Source organism: Thunnus thynnus, chromosome 12 (genome assembly GCF_963924715.1).
Source record: "Thunnus thynnus chromosome 12, fThuThy2.1, whole genome shotgun sequence".
Classification (NCBI taxonomy): domain Eukaryota; kingdom Metazoa; phylum Chordata; class Actinopteri; order Scombriformes; family Scombridae; genus Thunnus; species Thunnus thynnus.
Genome location: NC_089528.1, coordinates 22,743,416 through 22,766,288, shown reverse-complemented (window position 1 = coordinate 22,766,288; position 22,873 = coordinate 22,743,416). Strand labels below are relative to the sequence as shown.

At 38.5% G+C, this 22,873-nt stretch overlaps 1 protein-coding gene across 1 annotated transcript in view; it reads left to right on the top strand.

Moving 5' to 3' along the window:
* The window catches only part of LOC137194464 (netrin-G1-like), a 41,086-nt gene extending 19,269 nt beyond the window's left edge, over nucleotides 1-21,817 (top strand). The window contains exons 2-5 of the mRNA XM_067606374.1: nucleotides 8,260-8,432; nucleotides 11,956-11,982; nucleotides 13,286-13,330; nucleotides 19,729-21,817. Coding sequence (XP_067462475.1) covers nucleotides 8,260-8,432; nucleotides 11,956-11,982; nucleotides 13,286-13,330; nucleotides 19,729-19,967 — 484 coding nt within the window. The 3' untranslated portion in view covers nucleotides 19,968-21,817. The remainder of the gene's footprint in view (nucleotides 1-8,259; nucleotides 8,433-11,955; nucleotides 11,983-13,285; nucleotides 13,331-19,728) is intronic.
* The last annotated feature ends 1,056 nt before the right edge of the window (nucleotides 21,818-22,873 follow it).

Genomic DNA, 22,873 nt, shown 5'->3' with positions numbered 1-22,873 from the left:
CCTTGTCTTCTTTGTTTTTTTCAGCGCACACACAGAGCGGACAGCTAGTGGAGCATGAGGAGATATTTGCTGAATTTGACAAAAAGTGTATAGGATTATAATCGCTGACTTTATCTTTCATTTTAACCTCAGAAGAACAGTGGCAGCAATGTTCATTCAGGCTCTGCAGCCCAGCCAAGTGCCAGGGAAAGCACCAAGAAGAGCAAGAACTAATGTTACAACTGCACCATACGAGTCAAAAAGAGAATGAAAATTTGTTTACCGCTAGAGAGATGAATTTGACTGGGTGTGTTAGGAGGAAGGGGTAATATTCTGCGGCATCTGCCCGGGGCAATCCAACTGGCTGACAAGTGAGTCACGTTAGCTAGCTAGCATTAGCAGCTGTGTAATTCACAGGGACTGCTTGGTCTGATGGCCCATTATTCCAAAATCCCAACAGTTTGAAAAATGTTCCCTCAGACTTAAAGCCCATGGACCGACGGCCTGTTATTCCGAAAACAAAACCCACTGCTCGGAAGACTCCAAAAATACACACTCAGGAGTTCAGTGACTGCTGGCCTTACTACTTTCCAGACTCTGTTAACATATTGCTCAATTTAATGTATAAATCCTAACGTAAATCATATCATATGACTTTGTATGACTCCTAAAGAAGGACTTTTCATTTCGGCTGATATTTAACTTTAACAGCTCTTCTGTGAAGTTAAATAAACTAAAGTAAGATGTGTAACGTTAGTGTTTGAGATTCTGAAAACCGCCGTCAACATGTCCATGCAATTTTTATAACACATGATTACATGTGTTATCAGAGTTCTGCTTTTTGAAACACAAGGCCAAATTCATCAGAAGAACTGAGTGAATTGTGACAAGTCTGTTTGATAAGTTAATTTACATTTTAAATGACTGATGACGAGGCAGCAACACAAACATGACAGTTTTTACTATGTAGTTTGGCCTACAGTCACCTGGCTACTAACGATTGATTGAAAAAAGTATTTTAATTATTTTTGTGACATTAATAGTGTCGTGTTGTGAAATAACTTTAAAAGTAAAAGTCCTTCAAAACATATGAAAAATTAAATAATTTTATCAGTTAAATTTAGTTAAATATAATCAGATAAAGTCTTCAACTATTTCCTACTGCAACATATACTTTACATAGATTATTACATTTTTGCCAATATACCTCATTTTCAAATAGTTCAACAGTTAAATGCTTGATTAATCTAAACATGGCCAGGACTAGCAACATCAATTAACGGTAATTGAACTAAAGCAAAACTTTCAAGTGATTTAAAATAATTTCCTCTATAAGGTAACTTTTCATTTCATTTTAACTTTTCACTTTGCAGTTTTCTAGATAATATTACTATAATAGTTTAGATTGGAAGTGAAGTTTCCCTAACCTGTCTGTTCAGTTCTTTAACTTTGAGCTTCTCATTTAACGAGTTCTGTGCTCCTCTCTTGTCTTGAATCATAGATGCTAGGAGCTGTCACAAGGAAGAGGAGCTGTGTTACACATAGTAAGCCTATCGACATAGTGCCAGGCAGCCAGGAGAAGCCAAGGTTAGGCAGCAGTCAGAGGAGACACAGGGCACTGCTGCTGTCCACTCCAAAATATCAACATTAAACTAGCCCCTTGCCTCACTTCACTTCAATGCTGAGATTTGTTAATTGTTACATTTATCGCCTACATTCACAGGCCACACTAAAACAGATTACAATCTGTACCACATTATTCACCAGGTGCAGCATAAATCAGATACAGTATAATGTCCTATTTTATTAATGTGAGGATTTAAGGGGAGGAGGTCACTTACAACTAAGATCATGACAACACCTGTAATTAGATGAACCATGAATTCAACCCTTGTTGAATGATGTTAAAGATTTGGTCCATCCAAATTACAGTCTTTAGTGGAATTTCTCTAACCATGCATAAAGTTTTGGGGGGGGGGGGGGGGGGCGTTGACCAGATGCAATGTCCAAGTCACTCCAGACAAACCACAGAACTTGTGTGTGAGACTACTTTATATCACAGAAATAAAAGAAACAATTAACACTGTGTTCTGTAAATTATTCAGGGTGATTAGAATATTGTTTCTGGAGAGATATGTTTTTGTTGAAATTTTAAATGCTGACAAACAAAATTCAATTCACCTCTGTTGTATTGGGTTGAGTAAAGAATCAGACATCTCAAAATATCTTAAAACCTAAATTCAAAACTCTCTTCATAGTTGGATATCACCAAAGGTAAGTGAGTTTTTTGTAATTTTTAACATAACTGACCTTTTAAGTAGACTTTAATAGTGCATCTTAAAGGGAATGTACCATGCACATTTCCAGTCAAGTCACGTCAAGTCAAATTATTTATAGAGCACATTTAACAACAGACATTGAACAAACTGCTTTACAGAATATGGGGAAATTTGATTGATGGTTACAATCAAACAAAAACACAGGATCAAAATTAACAATAAAGTCATAAATAAGATAGAAAATCAGATAAAATTACAACAAATGAAACAAATAAAAGCTAGAACATGGTCAGGCATGACTTTATGAAGAGGCTAACGAGAAGATATGGGTCTTTGACAGATATCAGTGGAGGGGGGATTTAAGGTCAACAACTGAGAATGCTCAATCACCTTTGGTTTTTAACTGGGTGCGTGGAATAGAGAGCAGTGATTGGTCAGCAGATCTGAGGTCTGGAGATGGAATAAGGGATGAGCAGTTCAGAGATGTAGCCTGGTGCCAGTCCATGCTGTGTTTTTAAAACAAATAAAAGCATCTTAAATCAATTTTACACTTCACTGGTAACCAGTGAAGAGAGGCCAGTAAAGGGGAAATATGGTCTCTCTTCTTGGTACCAGTGAGGAGTCGTGCTGCATTTTTAGCCAGCTGCACATGAGATAGGGCTGACTGACTGATTCCTACAGTAGTTAAGACAAGCGTGAACTATAGTCTCCAAATCTTTTACAGGCAAGAATGATTTTAACTTTGCAAGTGATCTAAGATGGAAGAAGTGAGTACTAACAACTGAATTAATTTACTTATCAAATTTTAAACCAGAATAAAAAATAACACCAAGATTCCTTGCGGGACCTCACATTCAACGGCAGAGGCCCGAGGGCATTGAATGTTATTGCAGAATTGTCTGCATTGCCAAAGATTAGGACCTCAGTTTTATTCTGGTTTAGCTGAAGGATGCTTTTTGCCATCCAGGATTTTACATACTCAATGCAATTTAGGAGGAAGTTAACACTGCATAGATCACATGGTTTCAGCAGGAGGTATAACTGGGTGTCATCAGCATAACAATGATAGGAGATATTATATTTTATGAAAATAGACCCCAAAGGAAGCATATACAGAGAAAACAAAATAGGGCCTAATATGGAGTCTTGTGGAACTCCACAGGAGATGTGTGCAGAGGAGGAGGACACATTGTCAATTCTAACAGAGACTGATCAGTCTTACGGGTAGGAGGCAAACTACTCAAGGGCCTGTCCCTGAATGCCGACAACATGCTTAAGGCAGTCTAAGAGGATGGAGTGATCAACTGTGCCGAAGGCAGCCAAGAGATCTAACAGAATTAAAATAGTGTAATTTCCTGAATCTCAAGACAAGAACAAATCACCCTCAGGAGAGCATACTCTGTACTATCGAGCATCCTAAAACCTGACTGAAATTTGTCCAGTATGTTCTGTTTGTCCAAGAAGGAGATGAGTTGAGAGAAAACTACTTTTTCAAGAATTTTTTGATACAAACAAGAGCTTTGACATTGATGGGTAATCATCAGGAACAGGCAGGTCTAAGTTATGTTTTTTGATCAGAGGGTGAATGACAGCGTATTTAAAGCAAGCTGGGTCCAGAGAGCTATTAATTATTGACAAAATGCTAGACCCAACAGTGTCCAGCATTTCCTTAAGTAGGTGTGAGGGAATAATGTTTAAGGGATATGTACTAGGGTTCATATGTGAGATAATATGTGACAAAGAGGAGAGAGAAATGGGGTCAAAGTTGGTGAGAACTGAGCAGCATGTGCTTAATTTTGACAGATTATAGGTGGGCAATGAGATGTGAGATCGTATAGTGTCAGTTTATTAAAAAATCTTAGGAAATATTCACAGGTATCCAGTGTTGCTTCATGACAATTTGTGACTGCAGGCTTGAGTACTGTATTTATTGTATGAAATAAAACCTTGGGTCTATGGGTTTGTATTTGAAGATGCTATCAGAAAAATATTTGGTTCTCTCTGCTTTGACACACTGTTGATATTTGGCCAGACAGTATCTCAGATGCTGGTAAGACACTTGGAGTTTATCTTTTTTCCATTTACACTCAGCTCTCCTGCATTCCTGCCTAACCATGCAAGTAATGGAATTAAACCAGAGCCGAGCTTTGATTTTTGCTTTTCTAACTTTGTAAGGGGCAATAGAATCAAGAATATTGGTGCAAGTGCAATTGAATACTGTGATCAGTTCTTCTATGCCCAGAACAACAGGGGGAGCATTAATGATAGCAGAGGAGAAGGCATCTGAGAACTGCCTGGCAGTGAGAGGGTCTAATAGACCTGGAATAGTTTCCTCCCAAACTGGGTTTGGGAGTCTGGGAAGGGAGTGAGGTGGAAAACATAATGGGCAAAATAAGCTGACCTTGTTTATCTGGACATTGTGGACTGGAATGCCAGAAGTTAGAATAAGGTCAAGGTTATGACCTTATAGGTGAGTTGTACCCATGAATGACTGGGTAAGATTGAAAGAGTCAGTTACAAAAATCTCGAACAAGTTGGTTAGATGGACAGCCTATGTGAATGTTAAAATCACCTAAAATTAAAAGATTATCAGATTTAGTAGCCATAAATCATCAATAAAACCTTGTTGAATTTAGGAGGTCTGTATATAAGTGCACAAGATCCTGGAACTGACTGTTCAATCTTACACAGCAGCAATTCAAAACTTGTATATTCATCAGTCAACTTGGATTTATAGGTAAAAAGATCATTAAAAACCATAGCCAGGCCCCCACCATGGCCATTAAGCTGTGGTGAGTTAAGAAATTTGAATTTTGGAGGACACAGCTCAGAAAAAGAACTGATTTCACCAAGTCTTTGCCAAGTTTCAGTGAGAAATAAAAAATCTAATTTATGGGTTGAAATAAAATCATTTAAAATGAAGGACTTGTTGGAAAGTGGTCTGACATTTAAAAGTGCCATTTTTGTGAGAGGTGCCGCCTGGGGAGTATGAAGAATTGTTTCCTTGTGATTGGATGAAATACGGATCAGATTACCAGGTCTATATTAATATTCTAGGACTCAACTGGAATATCTTCACATGATTTACCATGCAAAGATATTCCAGATGCTCCTTATTTATATTATACTGGCCATTTATACAGCCCCTCAGTTCAGCCTCTAACTGAAACAGGACATTTTAGCTCCTGCCTCATTAAGGCCCCCCTCCTGATGAGCCCCTCCTGTTTTGATTGGCCAGCTTCAGAGAGCTGCCCCTTGGCAGTCTTTCAGCGGCTCGGGAGGCTATGTAAACAGTCGTAATAGGATTTCACTTCTTTGCTCGAAATGGAAACCTCTCAAATACATAGGTAGATGTTCGAGCCCAAATCTGAAAATCTGAAGTATGTGAGTGGACAACACAAACAACCCATGGAACAGACGGTCATTTGTGGGCACGCATACATAATCTGATGTCATCATGAGGAGGAAGTAGAGGTAACATTGCAAATGGAGCGTTCGGAGCAGGTTGAAAACCAGGTTGGACTCTCAGGGAGCATTTGTACATATGTTCACCTTAAGTTTTCTACCTTTGACCATGTTTCACATAGACATCTGACATTGTAACAAAAAGCATAATATGTCCCCTTTAACAATGACAGATTCAGACTTTAGCCACAACAGTGTTCATTTCATCTTTTCTAAGAGCATTTTACCCCTAGCTGAAGGAGTGAAGTTGATAGGAAGGACAGAGGAGATAGATGATCTCTAGCGTCTCCTGAGGGAGGGTCACTTGTTTGGATAATGGATAATACCAATTGCCATTGGGCTGAACACTGGATAAAAGGTCATTAAAACTTTATGAAATGTATCTTTGTAATGGTACCAGTTCAAAAGGCTGGACATACAGGGGATCTCTTCCCTCTTGTGACCCAAACCGGGGACAGCAAAGCTCTCTGATTTCAATATGACAATGCCAGCGGCAAAAGCATCACATCCCAGAGATCCCCTGAGTCCACATCCTCTACTATATCAGCGTGCTACCCACACCCGTTGGACCCGATGATCCAGATTTTGCTGGTTTTTAATTAAGTGGAAGGTCAAATCTCATTGCTCTTGACTTCAGGGAGCTGCTGCTGTCTGCATGGCAGAAGAGCTACACCCAGTCATTAATTTTATGGAGCAGGGACTTTAATTGATTCAAAAGTTAAGGACTATGGGGAATGTATGGTGAGAGGCAGGAGCATTTAGTTGCTGCGAATGTGGGCTGGTATTCAGTTGCAGCCATTATGGCTGCTAATACTGTAAGACAGCACTTAACCTGAGGAAAGATGGTGATTTTCTTTTATAAACAGATTTCAGAAGTTGTTTTCAACTGTTCTGGTTCTGATGTTACAATCTCTTATGCTATTTTGGGCACTTTTGTCACCAAGTGCGCACCTCTCATCACACATGGATTTCAAGTATTACTAACAATGCCTCTTCAAAAATACAACCTTTCTACTTATTTTAAATTAATTTTGACTAATTTTGACCTGTTGGGGTAACATTTTATTCTAACCTCTCCTACTTAGCATTTATGTGGTGTATACAAACAATTAATGTTTATAATAGAATACACATTAATGTACATTTTTATTGTTTATTAAGATACAAACACTCAATAAATGCTTCATAATATGCTCTAAAACTTAGAGAGAAACATAATTTTAAGAAGACAAGTTCAAATAAATGATTATAATATATATATATATATACATATATATATATATATGAAAATGAGGTCTAGAATATATATATATATATATATATATATATATTGTAGACCTCATTTCATTTTCTACTGCCACTTATCAGCTAAATAGAACAGGGTATAGTTTCCCTTGTTCCCCGCAGTTATCTATCATTAATGTAAGATGTCACAGTAAGGCCAGGAAGTCAATTAAAATGGATGTATTTCTGACTGCTGCTGTCATTTCTCTGTCTCATGTTCACTGGTGATGTAGGCAACAGATACCCAGCTCTTCTGTCTCAAACGGGAGAAATCTTCCCTCGGAAGCACTTTGTAAAAACAAACATAGGCATGATGTGAAACCATGAGCAGCCCGAAGCCCTGGGGACGGGTAGAGTATCAGTTCCAGAGGATGCCCCCCCCCCCCCCCCCCCCCCCCCCCCTTACCCACTTAGGAGTAAAATCAAATATGGAGAATTATATTTGGAATACACATGGAATATGAAACTGTAATACAACAAACATAGCCTGTTCTGGCTCTTGTGGAGCTTCACTGGGAGTAAACACAATCCTCAAAATGAAAAGGGTTATATTCTGCGAACATCCAATTTACTGCTCATTCAGGTTGTTAGATCGACACAAGTGAGTCTCAAACTGCAACCAACTTGTTCTTTTTCCACAAGCTTGGAAATACAAGCACACTTGTTCCATGTGGTCAAAAGAGGGGTGGGTTTGGTTGAATCTTGAAAGCCGTCAGGCCTTCTCCCGTCTCCTGTCAGGAGCATCTGTCAGGTCTGCCACAGTTCTGTCTAATAAACCAGCTCTGCTGACCGGTAGGGTTTCCTGCCTGAAGGCTCCCTTTCCAAATAACACAGTGACTTTGAAGAGAAAGAAAAAAGAGAATTAACAGGCTATGCAGCTTCTCTTTGTGCTATCATCTCTCTATCAGATCCCTGTTTTGTGCTCAATTAGCAAATCTTACAGAGTGCCTTTCATTTAGCTCTCAGAGTGGCAAAAGTGACCTTACTCACATCGCCGTTCTCTCCGCGGGGGCAGTGACAAATGAGCCCTTGTTTTTTTAAAGGCGAGCATAATGAAGCTTTGTGGAGGCACGATCCAAGTCAGATAACCCACCAGGATTTCAATTTACCCCTGTCAAAAAATTTGAAAGGCACAAATAAACGCTGCAGGAAGGGCAAACTTTGTGTATCCCCTCCAGAAGGTATTGATTCAAAGGGTCCAGAATGATGCCTATTCATGTCTCCATCTTTTGTTGTTATCTTTCTGTCTCAGGTGCAAGTGCAACCTGCATGCCAACAGCTGTGTGTTTGACAAGGGGAAGCTGGGATGTGAGTGTGAACATAACACCACAGGGCCAGACTGCAGCCGCTGTAAGAGGCACTACCATGGAAGAGCCTGGAGTGTGGGCTCCTACCTCCCTATACCCAAAGGAACTGCAAATATATGTAAGTATATAAGTATTTCTAATGTTCAGTGCATACAGACTGGCCTTGCAGCGAATTTACAAGAAATACTGCATGGCTTGTAGCAACACACCTTTTATCAGTCTGGCTTCAAGAGACACTGGTAACTGATGAATGTTGTGACAATGAAATATCATACCTTTTATTTTTCTCTTTTCCTTTGAGACATCGTTGCACCTGTTTATCACATTAGCTCTATGCTTCTGGGCTGTACAGTTTTTTGTACAATATGTACTTTGGCTGGGAGGAGTGTGTTCTACTAGTGTTTCTTCTTTGTTTCCTTTTGGAAGGTAGATTTAAATCTTCCTACTGTGTAAGAAGACTTATAGTTAACATCATATCAGACTTCATTAGTAAAACCACAACTTTGGTGGTTTGTTCAAATTCTTAGAATGACTGATGTTTACGTTGATGTGACAAGCAAACCTTTGCAATCTGACTACAAGACTGAACATCTCTTAGGAGGAGGTCAGGGTGGATTGAGCTTCCAAAAGGTGTAACATCAACACCACAGACCAGAGGTCCATGTTATGATGTTTCAGTTTTGATTCCTTTTAACCACATAGTCATTTTCTAACCATTTGTCATGACCACAGATCTTCTCCCAACCTTAACCAAGGAGCTTGACAAAAAAGTTCTGAATACTAGGTCCAACTTAATTGTTGTTTCCTAAACTTAACCAATTCTTAAAGCTATAATATGTAACTATTCCACATTAAAATATCTAAAAACAACCAGACCAATGTTATACATTTTGTTGATTGGGTCATTCAGTGTTTTTACCGGTTATAATCCCTGTGTACGTTTGTTTTGGAGAGGAGGGGACCTCTGAGGATAATTCAGCCCCTGGTAAAAAACCTCCTGAACAATGAACACTGAAGTAATCCTAACTGGGAGAGGCTGTTGTTTAACAATGAAGACAACAATTCCCATGATCCCACACAGCTTCAACTTCATCAAACTCCATCTCTTGTTATTGTTTTGATTGAGAGACCCCTAGCAGCAGAAATTACATATTGTGTTTAACCATAGGGGTGATAGATTAGAAAACCCTGATAAGTCATTTTGGGTCACTAACCGAACATTGCACAAGTCCATTAAGACTTTGAGTCATTGGTCAGCTGTGGTTTCATTCATTCTGTATTCAATTAATGAGAATATCACCGCTTTCAGTATTTTATCACTGTATTTAGCATTTGTACCTCAAGTCCATGTCAAGTGTGAACTAATGCTGGATATTTTTTCTGCCTGTTCACATGGTATCTCGTAGGCAGAAGGTGCTCTTTTGCATTATCCCCATTATAATCTTGGACGAGAGTTGAGTCACATTTATCAAATCCCATGCCTGAGGCAGGGGGCTCATTGCCTCAATAAATCTAATACAGCCACTCAGGGATGTGGTGGTGGACGGCCAGGCGAGGCCAGATGGTGGAAGATCTAGCCCTCTGGTCCTCCGTTCACACTGATTCAGCCTTGCAGTCAGAAACTCTCATGGCAACAGTCTGCTGGGACTGACAGCAGGTTTTTCAGATGCTCAGTTTGATTGTCTGACTTGAATTCTCAGACATGGTGCTCTGATTAGATTTGTACAGAGATATGATATTGCTATTGATCCACTGATTTTGTGTGAATAAATCTGAGCAGTAACAGTGATTCTTCTTGCTCTTCCCAGGGCTATTTGTTGATTATAAATCACGTGGTTGCAGAGTCATTTATATAAGTCTTCTGAATCTGTGTGTGTTTGTGTATGCATGTATGTGCACCAAACTGTATGTGCGTGTGTGGTCATGTACATGCAACACATTTGATCGTGTGTGGGAGTTTGTTTGTGGGAATGTTTGTGAACTCTAAGGAGATATTGCTAGATTTACCCCTGCACCTCTTCTGTGTTATGAGTCTCCCTGCAATGTGGTGCTCACTGTCAGATTGACAGGCCGTTATTAAAAAATCCAACACTTGGCCGCATCTGCACCGAACTGATGAAACTAAGGTCTAGCCATATCAAAAGCAATATTAGACACTTGTTTGGCAGTGGCATAAAATGCAATAATGTTGCACATGGAAGTGACGTAACAATATTGGTCCCCCAGGTGTTGAATTAACACACTTTTGTCTTGAATTATTATTATTTCTCTCATAAGTAACGCCGTGGCCAGTAACATGCCTTTATCCATTATGTAAAGCTCATATTTCCTATGAGGATATTAAACACACAGCCCTGGTATCAAGACAAATATGCTGAACGTGCAAAATGTAATTATGGTTTAATAGCTTTCATCTGTCATCAAGTCTTCCTCTTTAATCATGGAAGTCATTTATCTCACAGGTAGGAACAGGGCGAGGTCTATTACATATTCAGATCCATGCACATACAGATATATGGACATACATGACCCTTCATCTAATAAATTAGAGCCCAAAATGGAGCACTGGGTTGCTATGGGCCATAGCTGTCAGCAGCAGAGAGTGACTGAGAGTGATTCAAATCCATGCTGTCCCTAAAAGAAGGAGGTGAAAATCCTGTAAGTTGCCTGCCGAGCAGAAGAGGAATCACTTCGAGAATTATGTTGACAGTCCACTTTGGAGGGAGCGTCAACTCATCTTGTGTTCCAAAGCAGGTTCACAGGTTAAGAGGGGCTGGGGCTGAGAGTTTGATCAGACTGTAGAATGTGTTTATGCTTCAAAGGCCAAGATTGTTTGCCCTCCATTTCTCAGGCAGAACAACTATTGGTTAAGAATTGCGGCTTGCTTGCTTTCTTTCAAATGTCCCTTTTATGGAGCTTAAAATCTGTGATTTTCCTGCTGCAGTGTTGTGCACTTGCCAATAGTTGAGACAGTCCCAAACTGTTGATAAAGTGTTGAATGGGGTGCAAACAAAATGAAAACCCCATTGAAACATAATTACAAAGGGACAAAGCGATAAAGATTGTAAAAAGAATCAAAAATTGCAGTTTTTTAACTTGTTTTTGGGATGCTTAGGTTTTTTGATTGGCTCTCAGTTTTCCACATATTGGAAATCCTACTAACCTGACACTGAGAAGGTCAAAGAGAAGGCAAAACTATGAATTATTTGCAGATGCTGTTTGATTCATTTAATTCAGAGATTCACTGATTCAAAGATGATACAGTAAAATGGTCATTATCTACCTTTTTTGGATGAGCCAATAGCAAATAAGGAAAACAAACTATTTATTCCAAATATAAATGAAAACGCTGATGAAAAGTATTTTTGTATAGTTAGAGCTCTAATTCTGTTGACTTTTCATCACTCGAAGACCTGTTATTATCATCAGAAGAAGGCGGGTGTTGGTCAGGTTCTCTGCAGAGCCGTGGCCGCTGTTAATCAGTGGACACAGTGGAGACCAAGTGGATAAGTGTTGGTGGGCACTGAATTATTCAACAACCCAAACAAAAATGTTTTCTTGCAGTTTTCAAGAGTAAAATGAAATCCATGCATGTTGACTCCAAGCTTTAATGAAACATTGTTTCTTTGCTCTTTCTGCAGGTATTCCCAGTAATCATGGACCTGTGCGTAAGTTGAACAAGCTTTATAAATTGGCATGCTGACTAATGGTTTCCTCCCTCAGTGATGACTAATTCTTGTTTGATTTATGATATTGGTGTGAAAAATAGTGCTTTGCATTATCATTTTCGCTCATCATCATGTTTTCCATAGTACAAAAAATCCATCCTATCAAAGCATTTATGCATTTATACATTTCATACATTTTATGAATAGAAGTGAACCAATGCATGGTGTAAGACAGCTTTACTTTTCTCCAGTGCATGTCAACTTGTTTCAAGAACAGAAATTTAAAGTGGTATCCTGGGAAGATGATGAAAAAAATCTGCCTAGTTTTAGAAAACAAAAAGATTTTTTTAAAGGACTAATTTTGCATGTTTAAGCCAATTTTCTACAAATCCTTTATACTTCACTTTCCTGCTAACAATTTTGCAAACCATGATGTTTTGTTTCATATTTTAGGAATGTAATTTTCCTGCCTTCTTGTGAGCTGTTCATTTATATTTACAATGAAAATTAAGTTCACATTAATTTGTTTAAGATGGTACTTCCTGACAAAGGAGTGTGTTCTATTGGATTACACAACTCATTATAGCATTTACATTGAGTACAAAATTCTACTTTTTGTTTATATATTGATATATTGTACGGAATGACTGGAAACCAATGGATACATGTAACATAGGAAAAATACCTTAAAACTCTGCAGCATGGTTTGCAAAATTGTCACCAGTACTATTAGGTATACACAATTTGTAGTTAAGGAGCTGAAACTATAAAAACACTAGCTAAACTAAAATACTGTAAAATACTGTACAAGAATTCTGCACATTTGGGCCTGTGTATCAGCAAGCCCAGGCACTACGGAGAGTCATTTCTCCAATCCACACTGGAATATTTGCTATAAACGCACAGACAGATATTAGCCCTAAGCCAGAGAAAAAATGATGTTTTATGAAGACATGGTTCCCACCATGCATCCCTTCGCATGTTGATGCCTGAAGGTGACTCCTTATACCGAATAACAAAAGCAGCCACCATATGTACATGTCTCTACCTTTGTCTTGTGGAAAATACATTCACTTAAGCTGCATGCAGAGTATTTTACATTAGCCCATTTTTATTCCAAACACTCCAAAAATTTTACAATATTTCTGGGGCAAATCAGCACAAATGGCATACTGATTATTGTTAAAAAAAAAAAAAAAAAAAACTAAGAATCAATGCATGCTGTCCCTGTGCTTTAACTACATAACAGTATGAATTATATGACAACCCACTGTAATATATAACTTTTCCCATTTTTACACAGATCGAGCAAATGCTTCATCTCTTGGTGTTGCAAATCGTAACCAAGGTAGGCTTGTAGGCTTTGTAACTTCAGCATGACATTGACAATACATAGAAAGAATTGATTGTTTATTGATTGGCAATTTGACAAAAGCACAGCACATGCAAATAGCGGTATACAGTCAGTTGTTTTATCAAAGCCCAGATGATTTCATCCTGCATGCACACAACAAACATGCTGGTGCTTACAAGGCAGACCTTTTGTTGTGAGAACACTGTGGGGAATGGACCACATGCCTCATGATCACTGAGTCCACAGCCTCCTAACCTCTTTGATCATGCCCTCTTTTTAATTACCCAGAATGCTCTCTGGGGGTGCACCCTTTCTGCCATGTTCACAAGGAAAAAAAGGAAAGAGAAAAAGGAGAGGAAAGGAAAGGAGAGAAGAGGCTCCAGGGGGTTTTATGTAGATTGATCTCGAGCTATCTCCAGCTAATCCTCAGCCCCAGATATCCTGTGTAGTGAGTGTTAAGTCGCATCTGCACCACTGCTCTCACAGCCAGAAGACAAAAATTAAAAGAGGTCTCAGTATTTCCACGATCTTGGAAAGGCTGTTTTCTTCCCTTTTCTAGCTGCACAAAGCTAGGCACAAGATGCACCTATGAAAATAATCCAGTGTTTACTGCAGTCAGAGGTGGAAAGAAACCAGCTACTGCACGGGAGTGGATTACAAATAATTCCGCCTTCCTGTGTAACATTGCATCATTTCCATATAAAGTGTCAGAACACAGTATCAATCTAACCTACACAAAATTCATGAAAGCTTTTACCTATAGGTGTGCTGCATTTTCTGCACTTACATTTGCAGTTCTTTACACTCCATGGAAAAATCCTCCAGTTCTGAGGTTAGCGAAGAGGTGACATTTTATACAACAACATCAATGTCTTGGCAATAAACACAAGAAAGTTATGCAGCATTTGCAGTGATAAGTGTGGAGCTGCAACAAATCATATTTTATTATAAATGAATCTACAAATTATTTTCTCAATTAATCAACTAATAGTTTGTCATACAATGTTATAAAACAGTGAAAATACCCCTCAAAATTTCTAAGAGTCCAAAGTGACATCCTTATATGTCTTGTTTCGCATTGACCAGCAGGTAAAAACAAAGAAAAGTGGCAATTAATTGTTTTCTATTTATTTGTTTCTATTTATTTCAGCTTTGGTGCCATGATTTAAGTGCAAGCTACTAAAATCTCAGCCTGGACATGGTTTTATTGAAAATGTGGTTGCTGGAAAGTGCAAAAAGAAAAAAAACTTAACGACATCTCCTTGGCACCAATGATTATGTGTCTACGAAGAAAAATTAAACATTTCACAGGGCACCTCTTGAGGTATTTATTGCAAACTTCTGTGGAGTTATTGAAATGATCACAAAAAGTAGCCGTTTGTATAATAATAAACATTGTGGGAAATATATTCATTTGCTTTTTTGCCATGACTTAGATAAGAAGATCAATACTATTCTCTTGTCTGTGTGATAAGTAGAGAGCTGGAGCCAGGAGGAAAATTGCATCAAGACTAGAAGCTGGGAAAACAGTGAGTTTTGCTCTGCCCAAATTCAAAAATATAGCTACCAGCACCTCTAAAACTGGTCACGTCAAAAACAGTGGTCATAACTCCAGAGAGTCAATTTGTAGAGAAATACTTACAGTGCATAACTCCCTCTGAAAATCAGAATTGCCATTTTTACATGCAACAAAAGAGATATGTTTTAATTATTGATCTTTATAGGTCTTGGTTGGCATATTTTTGAACTATTGACAGAGCCAGGCTAGCTATTTCCCCCTGCTTCCAGTCCTTATGCGAAGCTAAGCTAAAAAGCTGTGTGCCATACTTATCCCACAGACATCAGATTGATATCAATCAAATTTGTAATCTTCCAAATCTGACTTGACAAGCGTTTGCTAAAATAGCCCTTGTACTTTAGTAATAGAAAAATCTGGCTTCTTTCTGTCTTTGGATACAGTAGTATAACTGCAGCTGCCAAATGCTACTATGCAGCTGACAATTTATATTGAGCATCAAAGCCCCAAGTCATGACTAATGATAAAGCCATCATGTTAATATGATAACAGGAGGCATGGCTGAACGCGGGTTTCAGCTTACACTGACATCATGGCAAAAGATATTGATCCAGTGTAATTGAAGCAACACTGTTCTGTCTCAGAGCATATAATTAGCAGATCCTGTATCTGAAAACTGTCTCCAGTTATAGTTAATTGCACTGGTGGATCTATAGTCATAAAGGGATTTTAAAAATATTAAATGAATTGCTAAAAATATGATTTTCCCTGTAATTAAATGGAGGTACTGCAGGGTCTATCCTGTGAAAAAAAAGTGATCTTTAATACTAAACCTACCTTTCAGTCTTTGCATGACTGCAACAAAAGTCAGTGATTCATGTCATATCAGATCTTTTGATATGAATTGATGTATTTAAAGAGTTGGCTATTCAACAGAACTTATTTCTACCATATAAGATCTAGATCTTCCAATAAAAAGGAGTGACAGGAGCTATGATCCAGGACATCGATTTGTAACTTTAAATCTGATATCATGCTGTGATTTTCTGTATCTCAGGGACTTCGGTTGCAGAGTATCTGGGGACATCAAAAGTTCACTGAGAGGAGAGAATTAGAGAGCTGTCTGAGTATGTTTAGGACATAAACAGACACAAGTCACAACAGAGGAAATAGCACACCCAGTACTTCAGTATCATAGTAGATGAAATGTGTTCTGACTGACACAATAATTCAATCAGTAGTGTAATTCATATCTTTGTCCCTCCTATCTATGACTATTATGTTATTGCTCTAGTGAATTTTTCTCCATGTTGCTTCGTGCAACACCACGGTTCAAGGATGGATCTGTCATAACAGTTATACTGCTAAAACGTCACACATCTGACAGAGGTGTGAGGTGCACATATGTCCCAGAGAGAGTATGCTTGTACTTAGCCAAGACTGTAATTGCTGTGTTCTCACTTGCTGCCAGCAAAAGTCTGAAAGGGAGTGATGTCACACAGGGAAACATTTGTCACTACAATAATTCAAAATAACAAAAAAATGAAGGTAGATTCACTTTTACACATCACGTTCTTTGGCTTGAGCTTGGAAACTACACATTTTTAGAGTTGCCTTATGGGAAATGTAGGATACAGGGTTTTGGTAGCTTGACCTATACTGAAGACTAAAAGTGAGCATACTGTATCTCAGGCTCTGCTGCTTCAATTTTAATTTTGATTTAATTTTAAGTCCCCCAATTTTATGGAAGTGCAATACTAAATTTCAGATATGCCCCTTTAAACACTCTTTCTGTTCCCATAAACACTCAGTTTTATCTATCTCATAGTGTAATAATCAGATTTTATAGTTTACATTTACAATTAGTTATATTGATAATAGCTATGCATGTATAAGTGCATCATTTTTTACACCATGCAGTGTCAAGTAAAGTCAGTTTTCTTTTTATAACCTCAACCCACAAAGTTGTCTCGCTATGTTATGTTACACAGACATGTTCACATTGTCTGTAACAGACAACTGAAGAAGCCAAACCTTTTTTATTTCACATATATCCAGTCTCTATGTGAGATTAGTTTTCTGAGTGACACAGAACAATTAGCTTATTTTACACTGTTATTTTGTCATGACAACAGAGCCTGCAGTGGCTCCACAAAGACACCGCAGGCTTAAGCTTCTGCATAAGCAAACTAATTGGGCTGCAGATGCTTTTAGAAAGACAATGGTCCTGAGGGTCCGCTGGAGGACACACAGATTATCCTTCGGCCACAGGCAACAACGTTAATGTATAGACTAGACAATGGAGACTTGAGTCGATCCCATGGAAATCTTTCCCAAAACACACAGAGCAGGTGTTCTCCATTAGCTGTAAAATGAGAAACCTGTTTTGACATTACTGATTGGGGTGTAGTCAGGAGGCCAACATGTTGAATGTTTGAATCCACTGAGGACCAGGCAGCAGCAGGTTTCTTTTTTCTGTGGTTCAGGAGCTGATTTTGATGCATGCAAAGTTCAAGTACAGACACTTCTGCACCAGTAAGACTGTAATTTAGTTGGGCATGAGTGTTTTAGAGGTATACAACTTGGACAAACACTGATAGGGTCTGAGATATATTTACGCCAGGTTCAGGCCTATCATAGACCATTTTTACAGCAGTAATTTTGACTTGTTATAGCAGGAAAAGCACAGGTGTTACCTGATGGCTCTGTTCTTTTCAAATGTCCCTGTAAGTCATGACAGTGTGACAGTGAGCCAACATGCACAATACCAGGACTCTGAAACTTAAGCAGCTAAATGGAATTCAGATGTCCTTCATGTTAGTATTTATTTAGTATTTCATATATTTTAGTGCTTTTCCTAATGTTACGTGGAAATATCTTCCTTGATAAAAGCCTATTGCATGCAATAGTTTGGCAAAGGTTTGGGTTAGGATTAGGCTTGATTATAAACATTATAATCAAAGTATAATCATTACATTCTTACTTAATATCACCAGGAAATTGCCAAATATTGTGCTTTTCTGCAAAATATCAGCTCAGAAATGATTGGACTTCATGGCATGCTTTTCATGGGAAAGAGGGAAGCTGACTTTATCAGCAATGGTTGACGCCAGCCTCAAATACACCCAGTAATAATATAGTCATTCTAATCTAAACGTGTTCACAGCTGCAGGACTGAAATAATCAAAAATCAGATGATTGCACTTCAAAGCATCTCCAACATACTTATTTTTCTTGTTCAGTATTGATTTGCCCTTTATAGGAAAAATGAATGCAAACAGCTTTTTCATAACAATCATTCGTATGATTTGCACATTTGTCTGTTTTCAGTTTTTCTGTGTTTAGCCCAAACAGAAGCCTCATGATATCATATTCTCAGCACTGATTCAAAGACATTTCATTGCAAAACAATTTTAATCTAAGACATCAATGGTAAATGTCAGGTTTTGGTGTCACTCTCTGAATAAAAGAGCAGTGGCTTGTTGCCAGACTCATTATCTTACTCCAGTGTTCAACAATCATACAGGGAGGAATTTATCATCCAACGCAGCCACAAGACCTGCTGCATTTTAAGTAAGGGGTCTGACTGACAAGAAGAAGTTGCTATCTTTGCTATCTTTTATAATACTATAACCACTGATCTTTCTATAAGCATAAAAGCGGTTAAATGCAACAAGCTGGCACTCCATACCTCTCAGGGTGGTCAAAAGGCTCTGGGATTTCACTCAGTGAGGTAGAAGTAGCAAGGAAAGTCGACCAAAAGAGCAACACTTCATCACAAAATTAATACAAATTCCACATTGATGATAAAACTCCATATCCACGTGTGGCATCTCTGTTTAAAACACATGCCAGCAGTGGTGTGTGTGTGTGAGGAGGAGTTAAATGCAATACCAATGCCCTTTTAATCAGTTTTGGCAGAAGCAATGCTTATTTGTTGAGTTTATTCTGATGCATGAGCCACATTACTGAGAACCAAAAAATGTGATTACTATTTATGCAGGGAGAGATATCCAATTACACTGAAATCTCTTGGCAAATATTACCTCTTCCAGGATTTCACCTCTGCCAGCAGAGAGGCTTCTTGGGATAATTGAGTTGTGAGTTTTTTGTCTGGAAATGTGAATATTAGCCTATGTACTCCTAATCAGTCTACTGTATATCAAAACAAAGAAATAATGCAGCTCTGAATGTGACATCCTTTGTTTCTAACAGTGTTGTATTGTTTGTTTTATGGTTAACCGCAGAGAAGAAAATAACAGCAATTGGTGAATTACCTGGAAATGCTATATTTGCATATCAAAGGTAGTGATGGTGGTGTAGGGGAGCCAGGTATCCATCCCATGTTTGCTCCTGTCTGTTCTTTGAGTGTCATTGTGCCAGAGAGAAACAAAATTTAATTCGACTGTCCTACACAGAGGGGCTGTTTCACAATACTCTGGCATCCTTTGATTCACTAATTCACCTCATCACTGCCATGATTTGTTTGCTCTTTTGTTTTGCAAGGATTATTGCTCTAAAGTCCCTGCAGTGTTCCTAAAAATATCCATAAATCCATAAAATGTCTGTCTATGTTCTTTTGTCACAAACAATCATTTATAGAAAGGGTTTTCAAAGGTTGCATGCTAGTATTCATACAATATGCGCCCTGGTTATCTCTCTTCTTTCTCTCTGCACTCCTCCACAAAAGTCCTTGGCTTCACCCTCCCTAATGAGTCAGCTATGCTCTAAGGACACAGAGCGATGCAGACAGGACAAGAAGAGGCAGCTTGTGCCCTGTGAACCTGCCTGTTGATGTTATCTTCCGACCCATCACTGAGTGATCTATTAATCACCTCTTCCTGTCTCCCCTGCACTTTTTGCTTTGTCTCCGCAGCTCGGGTGTGTGACAACGCGATGCTGCGCTGTCAGAACGGTGGCACGTGCCACCACCATCAGCGGTGCCATTGTTCCCCCGGCTTCACGGGTGTCCTGTGTGAGAGAGCTCGCTGCCAGGGCCCCGGGGAGTGTGATGACCAATTGTCTGGACGGGCCTCCTTCCATCATCCCCCGATCAGTCGCCAGCTCGCTCTTTCCCTCATAGTGCTCCTGCTATTGATTGTTTCCCTTTGCTGAGAGACCTGAACGGTCTCCCATCCTCAACCAAAACCCTAAAACCACATACGTTGAGACTGACTTCTCAACCTTAAGGACATGAATGACAAAAGATGTGTGGACAATGTGCTCAGCATACAATATAAGCAACTCTTTTGTATATCCAAGGCTGCAGTGGTGGGCGAAAGTGTAATTAGTGCAACAGGTTGTGCACTGATCTGTTATACTGAATGCTAGATGGATTTATGAAAGGCTTGGTGAAGTCACTGCTGTCTTATAATCTCGCAGAGGAAACGGTCGGAGCCCTCGCTTTGTGATTATGCCATTGGCTGATACTTCATTAAAGGAGACTGGAGACACCACCCAGAGGTTTCTAGAGCTACCCACATTCTGAGAGCAAACTGTACAAAACTAGACACGACATTATGAAAATAATAATAATAATAATAATAATGATAACAATAATAATAATAAATAATAATGATAACGTGGACGGGGACATCTTAAAACATCTTGCCTCACTGCCTTCTTCCTTACTTGTTCTTCTCTCCTTTCTCCCTTTCCTTCACTCCTCCCTTTATCCCTCACTTTCTCCTTCCTGTGCTTTGGTGACTCTGGTGATTTTACTTTGCTGAAGGGTGTCTGTTGTTTTGCCAAATGCTGCACATGTATTATTATCAAGCCCCTTGACAAGAACCAATCTAGGATTTTTTCTTTTCTCTTTTTCAGAGGCTTTGTAGTCATGCTTGAGCTCACCTGTGTGGGAAAAAAAGAAGTTGTAACATACAGTAACTGTATTTAATTTTTGTATAAAACAGATATTTTCATGACTACGCTGAACAAAAAGATGTATTACTTGTTTTCTATTGCTGCCGACCTGTCCTAGATGTGGACTATGAGTGCATAAGGAGTTTGGTTGTATTATTTCTTTGCTTGTGTGGCACATAGTTCTCTTCATTTGAGAGCTGCTGTCAAAACTATGTTTACATACACACTTACACAATACACTTCCACCAAAGGGAAAAAGAAAAAAACATGTCTTTGTCTTGTTGTTGAATAGTAGTAATTTTATTAAGTAGTAACATGACATTTGAGACAAGATGTGTAGAGTGCAACAGTGTATTGTTTGTAGATAGGTACAAGCCAATGACAATAGCTGAATGTCATTTTAAAAGATTTTTGAAAGCTACAGTATCAAGGCCAATCGTTGACCCACTCACTGAAGCAACAGTTGCTAGTAACAATATATCAATCAACAAATAACTTCCTGGTTTGATGACTAAGGTTGTTTTCTCTAATGTAATGTATCCCATCCATGTTGTGGTTATGAAACGTGAGAATCAGAAGAATCTCAAGCCAAAATCCGATCAGCTTTATGTAAATTTAACAAGACGACTCTGGGAAAAAAGGAGATTGCATGGCTGTCGCAGAGGGTGTCCAGCTCAAATCTGTAATCAGATGTAATCCGTGAATCAAATGGGAAGAGGGGAAGGTTTTCTGAGCTGCTACGGTTGAAAGCCTGCATCCTGCTGCGGGAGCCTCCGTGAAGCGACATATTCAGGAAATGAGCTTTAATTCATGGAGGGTCATTGAATAGAAATGAAGTCGCATCCCACTGGGTGACATATTGAGCACTGAGACCAATTTCATTTGAGAGATTAATTTTCCTCCCGAGGTTGTCATGGAACACCTAATTGTGTTAGAGTCTACTGTAAGTGCCTCTCATTAAATGACACTGTCGATGAAAAGAGTAGCGAATGCCTTTTTTGACAGAGACTCATGACTTGGAGAGCAACATTTGGGAACAAAGATGAGGTATTTGAAAGGGGTTAATGCACTTTGTATAGTAAATGAAGAGGATATTAATTCAACAGAGCAAATAATTTTTGGAAGAAAAACAAAAGCATGGCAAAACACAGGAATCAACTATGTCAGGTAACTTCAACCAGAAAATATATCAGCAACATTTGTAAATCCCTCAAGAGTTGATTGTTCACTAAACCTGCCCAAATGGTGATTATCCAGTCATAGCTTAGTGACCATAACTAGGCATAACTGTTAAACTTTGATTTCTCAACATGAAGTGGTGTACATGGGGATATATTATGAGTGATATTCCCCATAGCTAATAAAAAACATGGATGGTGGTTTCTGTTTCACTTGCTCCAAAACCAAAAGCTTAAGGGAAAAAGTGTAAAGATTAAACAGTGTCTTTATCTGGTCCAATGTAAGCTGCAAATGTTAGCATAACACTGGAAGAAGCATTCAAATCCTACACTTAAGTAAAAGTAATAGTGCCACACCATAATAATACTGCATTAGAATTCCTGATTTCAAAATGTAACTTAAGTAAAAGTGCAGAGTTATTACCAGCAAAATGTACACTAAAAGTGGCCTACTCATTATGCAGAACAACAACTTTTAAATGGAATCGCATCATAAATACAACATATTTTCTTATCTGTGAATTGAGTTAATGATTCTAAGCTAATTTTAATTATAAACTACCAAAATTAGGTACTGAAGTTTTTAATTTACATGTGTGGAGATTTTCGTCTGATGTAATACTTAATACTGGAACACAGTGCATTACACTGAACATGAATTTGATTATTTAATATGTAATTTTGCACACATTTGTCGTATTGTGATATATATCTTTATTGGAAAAACACTAAAAACACTAAATGTTATGAAAATAATTTCAAATATATTTTTAGTAGAATAAAAAACTACAACATTTCCCACTGAAATGCAGCGGAGTAGAAATATAAAGTAGCATAAAATGGAAATACTCAAGTAAAGTACAAGAACCTCAGAAGTGTACCTAAGTGCAGTACTTGAGTTACTTTCCTCCACTGCTGGCTAACTACATAGCTTACAGTACAGTAGTAACCTAACCCAGTGTTACCAGTGCTTCCAAGTCC